The sequence below is a fragment of the Rhinolophus ferrumequinum genome, chromosome 2, assembly GCF_004115265.2.
Source record: "Rhinolophus ferrumequinum isolate MPI-CBG mRhiFer1 chromosome 2, mRhiFer1_v1.p, whole genome shotgun sequence".
NCBI lineage: Eukaryota > Metazoa > Chordata > Mammalia > Chiroptera > Rhinolophidae > Rhinolophus > Rhinolophus ferrumequinum.
In genome coordinates, this window is record NC_046285.1 from 55,461,543 (window position 1) to 55,469,339 (window position 7,797).

Genomic DNA, 7,797 nt, shown 5'->3' on the forward strand with positions numbered 1-7,797 from the left:
CTACGCCCTGGCATCCGCCACTACTCTGCCCCACCCGGCGGGACCGCGGCGACTCGCGCGGGCGGGAGCCTGTGCGGGGCCACCGCCACCCCTGAAGCCTCGCGGACCAGCGGCGAGTCCGCACAGGCGCGGGTTTTGAAGCTGCGCTGCGCAACCGACCCCGCAGGTTTCAGGTCCCAACACGGCGGTCGCCGAGAGTGCCAATGATTTTGGCTTTGGCTGGATGTCTCCTGACTCACGTCACCAGTTTGACAGCTTTGCACCAAATCAGAGGGCGGCGCTCTCCGGGAGCCCCCGCCGTCACCCGCAGCTCCCCCAGATTAGAACTCGCCTCTCCTAGCTCCTCCCCTCAGATCCATTTAAAGCTCCCACCAGCTTTACCGAAAAATTGAGTGGGCTCAGTTTCTGCACCGCCTTCTTCCACTGCAAGATGGTAAGTGAGAAGCTGGCGTTAGCTAGTCCGCTGGCGAAACCTGGAGGCTCAGAGAGCTAGTAAGCTTTGCAATTAGAATTTCTTCCAACTTGGAAGCAAGATTTCTCTACCTGACAATTAAGACAGGTCCTCTTTGATGCCAACCCCTTTTTATTCTCCTCTATCTTCTTCTCCTGATCTCTCTCTGTCTCTTTCTCTCCCTGTCTGTCTCTGTCTCTGTCTCTGTCTCTCTCTCTCCCTCCCTCCCATCTCTCTCTCATCCTTTATCCTCTCTGTTATTTCTACCCTCTGTACTTTCTCCCAACATTCTCTCCCTGTGCACCTGCACTCATTTTTCATTCCACCTCTTCCTCTAGATTATGCACATATTTGCAAACACTTGGACTTGAACTAGTCTACAGGCATTTTGGGGTTTGTTTTCTTCTCAGGTGTCACTTGCATAACAGCTCAGCTCTAATTCCAGTAATAACCTCAGGGAAAGAGCCTGCAAACATGCTTTTAGAAGAAAAGAAAATAGCACTTGATAAACTTTTGGCTGAATTTCTTTGGTCTGCATTGCCTGAGTTGGACTTGCTTCAAAATGCGCCTTTTTCAAAACTTAATTTACCAGGAACATTAACAAAGCGTGACTCTTTTTACTTAACGTTTTCTTCTCTTCTTATTTGTATTCTCTCTGTTTATGTTATGCCCAAGAAAGTCCTCAAAGCCACAAAAGACTTATAGTGGTAAAAAGTTTGTCCATAGCTGGGCTCTGCTGAAATGAATGGCTTTTACCTGATTAAACATTGACAAATAATTAGGATTGGGTTGTTGTACAAATTAACCCAAGAAGACTGCTGCATACCTGTCCCTGCCTGGACATTTGGAAAGACTGTGTTTGAGGTTTGAGGAGTCAGGGGCGGGAGCGTGTTCACTGGCTCAGAACACAGTGGAGAATACTTGCCAGGCAGTTAGAGTGGCAAGATAACTTTGGAAGGGCATTGAGACCTGGTGATGGAGAGACCTGGAGCTTGCTGTTTCTGCTGACTAACTTATTTCAGCTTTGATTATATGTTTACTTGGAGTGACTTGATGACCCCATGCTTAGAGTTAGGAACAATATTTATTAGTTATCTCTGGAATGCATCTATGTATCTATCTCAAACCATTCAGATCAGCACAGAATCCAGCAGCATTTAAAGCCAGGGGAAGGAGAAAGAGGCAAATAAGGCAAGTTTAATAGTTCAGAAAATAAGAAACTAAAATAAGGAGGTTAGATGTCATGTTCTGCTTACTTCAGCCTTGGTATTCTGGCTCTTTGTCTTTCAAGGCTGTTGGCAATATAATTAAGATATTTGCTAGAAAGAGTCAAATAGTTCTTATGTCTTCGAATCATTAAGTAAAATTCCTTTTACTTAGATTCTGGGTATAGCCTGTCAGATGACTCAGACATGGCCACAGAGAATACGCCTGGATATTTACAAATTTGGTCCATCTTTGCTGAGAGGGCCTAAGGAAAAAAGTACTGGGTAAACCAAGGAGCTGATTCCCTTCCAGTAATTATATTTTGACAACTCAGAATTAATCTGGGATCTATACTTAGCACTTTTATTGTTTTGGTTTAATTGGATTTTATTGTTTTGGATGTAATTTCCATATCTTTCTCCCCCTTTTTCCCCCTTCCAAATCCCCATCACCCCATCTCCTGGGAACCCCACTACCCCTTATACTGAATTTCACAGAACACCGTTCTGCCTTGCCAAGATGAGTACTTTGTAGGAGGCCAGAGCTATAATTGTCCGTATTCTACTACAACGTCAGAATCTAGTGTTGACGTTTCCACGGAGACTTGGGTCTCTTTCTGGGCTGCTGGTCTCCTGGACAACAGAGAGCCGCAACAAGCACTACAGGCACAGGGTAAGTTTGGTGCTTCTGCTTTCCTGGTATATCTGAAGCCCTTTTCTAACACCCATAGTTGCAAAGCATCATGGGCTGGAAATCTGTAGAAGAAGGGATGATATGGAAAGTTTAAGAAAGCCCAAAGACTCCTGAATTTTTACAATCTAAATCTGTTCTTTTGTACTTGCCAAATAGTGAAAATGAGATTCTTTCCCTTACCTGCTGGACAATATGTATTTCTCCCTACACTTTACAGTTTTTGGAGATTTCTAACTCCCCGAGGGAGTTGGATTTGGGTCAAAGTTTTATAAAAAATACTAATGGGATGATTTTGGAGTCAAGATATCAGTTGGAACATTTCTTTTGGAATTCAGAAAACTTCCCCTGGGTATGAGAGAGAAGCAAAAAGCACTAATTTAATCTCTTATTTCATAGAGGAGATTCTATGAACAGTGTCATGTAAGTGGAAAAAATGATTCCTTTTTGCCCAAAGAAGACTTCAACTTTGGAGGGAAGTATAACATTGATCAAAAATTACATTGTAATTTTGACCTGAGGCTTAGTAAACAGTATTTATAAATGTCAAAGGAAGTTTTCTATTAAAACTCAAGTTCTTGGAAAAACTCTCAGACACTTCAGAATTAAATATCTGCACTGTTGGTTCTGTCATGTGATTTTTTTTTTTTTTTTAAATTTGAGAAGAAAAGACACAAAAAGCCCCAAACTATTGAAAACACACTTATATATCAGGAAGTTTTTCAATTCCAGCTTTCTACTACAAGTGACAGAGAAACAGAATGCCCAAGAATATGAAACCAATGTATATAATTTTATTCTTGTCTCCTTACTCATAATTCTACTTCAATCAAAAATATTTCAGTAATATTTCAGTTTAAGTAGAGGAAAGCAAGAGTCAGAACTGTGCTGGGTGAGGAAAAGAAAGTAAACCAATTTAGCAGGCCCAAGCATAGGTTTTCTTGTTTTATGTTTGGTAGGTATAGCTTGCTGTTAAATATGAAAAAAAGAAAAAAAAAAAAAACCTCTTGGAAAATGCATTAAAAAACATAGAGGATAACATTTGAAATATATGAGTTTGAGTTACAGTTTTGAAATTTTCATCAGATCTTCAGAGAAGCAAGGTCCAAATTATTTTAAAGTGGAAAGTGCTACCACATAGAATTTTGAATAAATATTCTCCATCAGATTTAACTGACTGGCAGACAGGCAGAGATTTCATCACCTGCGCAAAAATGTTAGCATCAAAAATAGAATTTGATTCTAGAACCAAACACTATATGATCAAGCACAAAAGCTTAGAAAATGTGATAAAAATTTGGAAAATATAGTGGAATTGCAATGTTATGCCTAATGTGAGGGGAGGCGGAGGCAATAAGTCTTTGAATGAATTAATAATGCAGATGAGACAGTCTATACATTTAGCCAGCAGGAATACTTGTATTAGGGAGAAATGTGACTTCTTAGCTCTTAAAAATTCACCTCTGTAGTCACTTTGGCATATAGTCTATAAATATTTGTCTTTTCATACTATGCGTGCCCCTTCTAAAAGCTTTAAATATTTTGTTTTCCTGTGTGGAGGTAATAGCTATTTTTAGAAAGGTAACTGAACCTATCAAACTTTATGAAATCTTTTGGTGAATTTTTTATTACACAAGAAATGCAAGTGTGTTTTCTCAGTTACCCACTTGGTATTTTCACATAGAATCATCCAGTGACTCGAATTTCCCCTTTCCTAACTCTTGTTCCTGGGAAGAGGCTCAGCTTTCATCTCAGCTCTACAGAAACAAGCAGGTATGTACAATCAGAACACTGAGACCGGCCATGTTCCATGCAGTCAGTTCTCTCGGATGTCCCCTAAATGCCATACTGCTTCCTTTCCCTTGTTAAATTCATATGTTGACTTTCAGTTTAGAACCAAAGTGGATATATGTCCACAGAGTGATCAAAGTTAGGTGACAATGTCACAGAAAAACCCAAACAAACAAAAAACAAAACAAAACAAAAATACTGCCCCCAGCAACCAAAACCCTGGAGGAAGACCCGAAGTCAAGCCATGGCATTGCACCTTTCAGTTTTATGACTTCTTAAATCCTCTTTTTCCTTATCTATGAAATTGGCATATCTGTGCTGCCTTCCTCAGAGAGCTGTTGGAAAGATTAAATGATATAATAATATATAAAATATTTTAAAATCATAAACATAGCTCATCACTTGGAGAAGGGATAATGACTATAAAAGTGTTTACAAAGATTGCTTCATATTCCACGTTTTGTTTGTTATTGTTCTTGAGAGTAATTTAATCTAGCGGACATTCAAGCAGATCAATCTGAGGCCAAGGGAAGCCAATCCACCACTTTCTCCTTCTTCTTTTTTGAATGTGCAAGGAAAGAGTCCAGCGAAACCTTTCTAAACACCTTTTTCTATATTTAAACAGTTGCACGCAGTTCATTTTCCTACATACTTTCCCTTGTGGTTACAATTTTAAAAGTCATATAATCTCTTCAAACACTTTGCAATGAGTAAAAAATTCAGAGCCCAAAACTGAACAATCAGGTGGTAGGTGGGTGCAGATTGAATGTAGGCCTCTGAGGACAAGGGCTCCCTGAGGTTGAGCTCTTAAAACAAACAGCATAATAATCAGGTTTAAACAGGTTAAGGATCAGTGGCATTATTATAAGGTTACAAAGTCAATATGGAGGAGCAGCTTTTAGCATTGTCTCCTTTTTTGCAGCTCCAAGATACTCTGGTGCAGAAGGAAGAAGAACTTGCTAGGTTACATGAAGAGAATAATCACCTCAGACAATACCTGAATTCTGCTTTGGTTAAATGTCTTAAAGAAAAGACCAAGGTATGTAACTATCCCCTTTATAAGGACAGAATGGTGATTTGAGAAGGGAGACCATTTCTGTAAAACTCCTTAAGTAAATGTAGGAAGTGTACTAAACAACGTGCCTTCAAGTGCATTTATAGGATAGATGGATTTTTCCGAGTAAAATACAGCACTTTCACAAGAATTTTTATGTATCATTTCTTGGAAATATTTAGATTGCAGATGTTAGTCATATATTACAAAAGGAGTTGCTTAAGAATCAAAAGCCAGTCAAGGGAGTGCTGAGACAATAGAAATAAATCAAAAGACAGAGTTAGATGGATGAAACAGTGGAGAAGAATCCGATCTGTGAGACACACAGTTCTTTCAATTATCTGTTTGACTTTCGGTAAATCACTGTCACTTAGGGCCTCAGTTACCTTCATCTGTAAATGGATGAGTTAAAAGATCTTTGAAGAATCTTTCCAGCTCTAAAATGTTATGAATATGACTGGAGCCCAGATTTCTTGACTGGGCTATTTTTTAATGAACATTTTTTCTGACACTTTTAAAATGAACTATTTCTAACTCAAGGGTAGACTGTTTGCCCATCGTCCTCTTTTATTCTTCATTTCTTTGGGGTTTGTGTTTTTTGGTTATGTATATGCCATTCTGTTATCATTGTTGCGGCTACCACCAATCTTTACCTTACTTCTAGACAAGCTACATTATTTGATATTATTTAATCTAACTGGATAATGCTTCTTGCTCTTACTGGACATACCAGTTCAGAGAGCAAAGGGCACAATATAGTTGACTCCTTTACAACTCAGTTAGTTTTGTTCAGAAAGAGAGAGCACGCCTCACAGTTATTAGCCTGGGCTCTTAACTCCAGGAAAAGAACAGATATTAAATTAGTAAGTAATATTAATGAGGCATTTTTTTCTCTCGTTCGATTGCAAGATTTAGAATAATATAATACTCGAGAACAATCTCGAGTAAACAATATATGAGAACAATCTCATATAATATATAATATAATGTTATATGAGATTGTTATGAATGTTAATAAGAGGGAGCAGTATTGCACAGTGTTTCAATTAGTGGTTCTCTCTAGATGCAGATGGCTTACATGTAAATCTAGGCTGCATGATCCTTAGCAAGTCAACAATATGCCTGCGTCTCAGTTTCTTCACCGAAGGAGATTTTAACAGTACTTGATTAACATGAAATCGTGCATACAACCAATATCCCATACATGATAGTTACTATTATTTTCATTATAATAATAGTAATTCCTTCCCTGACTTGAAATTTTAAAAACATAACTGAGTCCTTTCAATTTTTGAATGACTAGTAAAAAACATGAAGTGGTGTTTCTATGTGGTAACTTCTTATCATAGATTTTAATTTAGAAACAGAAGCTAATCCAATCAGTGTTAGGTATGTGAAAATATAACTTTAATCAAGTTTTCTAAGGAATTAAGGTGACTTGTAAATGTTTGAAGGAGGTGTAATTAGACAACAGTAAAGAAAATTATCTTGCTTGATTACATGACTGTGTATATTTTCAAATGTTACTTCCCCAGAAATTGCTGTCATCAGATGAGTTCTCCAAAGCATGCGGAAAATTCAGAAAGGGGAAGAGGAAACCCAAAGAACAAAGACATTTCCCTCCTGAGATCCCCCATCGCAAAAATGCCAAGAGAAACCTCTCTGATGAATTTGCTAACTGTGAAGAACAACCTGGGCCCCCCGTGGATCCCTGGGTCCTTCAAACACTTGGGTTAAAAGACCTCAACACCATTGATGACACCTTATCAGCTAACTACAGTGCCCTGTCCTCCCCCAGAAGGATCCTCAGCACATTTCCCCAGTTTGCAGAGGATGCAGTTGATTATGGACATGTCCCCTCGGAGGATCTGCCAGTTGACTATGGAGGTGACAGAACTATCCCCTCCCACAGCACTGCCAGCCAAAGGGAAGACTTTCACTTCCTTTCTCAACTTTCAAATCCCCCTGGAGGCCTGCAAACCCTTCCTTACTATACTTCTGATGTGTCACCCAATAAGACAGAGATGGCCTTTTCCACATCCCTGAGCCCTCACTGTAATGTGAAAACTCATTCCTTCCACCAGGGACAAGCCTTTGTTCGTCGAGATGAGGAGGGAGGCTGGAAGTTTACCTGGGTTCCTAAGCAGTCTTAGTGACCGTGTCTATCAAAAGGACTGCCACGAACTCTGTTTACAAAGACCTCTCTTGCACTTGAACCTGACTATGTGGAATACAGAAGCTATTTCCCAGACTGTCTTCTGCCACTTTAAATGTCACTCTCAATTACCCACTTAAATCTGCAGGGAATGGCTTCCAAGAATCCATAATGAAACATGCCTACTCTCCTTACACCTGAATTTGACTTGTTTACACACCAACACCTGCTGTTGACTTGCTCCCTTCGCCCTATATTTGAAAAGGTATTTTCCAATTGCCTCTATATTTCTTTGAGACCTACATATGCTGTTCCAATTATAACAAGTCTAACAGATTTTCTTCTTTCTTCAAGCAGTTTAAATGTTCACAGTTTTCTCCCTTTCATTTATATCCTTCTCCTGCTCCTCTTCGTTTCTGAAAACTGCCTTTTGAATGAGTGTTATTATCA

General features: G+C 39.3%; 1 protein-coding gene across 1 annotated transcript; it reads left to right on the top strand.

Annotated features, from left to right (window-relative positions):
- The first annotated feature begins 316 nt into the window (after positions 1 to 316).
- GMNC (geminin coiled-coil domain containing) lies at positions 317 to 7,519 on the top strand. Its single transcript, XM_033134724.1, has 5 exons — positions 317 to 433; positions 2,155 to 2,329; positions 4,032 to 4,120; positions 5,061 to 5,177; positions 6,728 to 7,519. The coding sequence occupies exons 1-5, from the start codon at positions 431 to 433 to the stop codon at positions 7,343 to 7,345; spliced, it is 1,002 nt and encodes a 333-aa protein (XP_032990615.1). The 5' UTR covers positions 317 to 430; the 3' UTR covers positions 7,346 to 7,519.
- Positions 7,520 to 7,797: the final 278 nt, after the last annotated feature.

Bases quoted from the DNA above. Each gene is read 5' to 3' on its own strand.
- GMNC (XM_033134724.1), top strand. The intron at 2,330-4,031 runs GTAAGTTTGGTG...ATTTTCACATAG, and splicing joins ACAAGCACTACAGGCACAGG to AATCATCCAGTGACTCGAAT. The intron at 4,121-5,060 runs GTATGTACAATC...CCTTTTTTGCAG, and splicing joins AGCTCTACAGAAACAAGCAG to CTCCAAGATACTCTGGTGCA.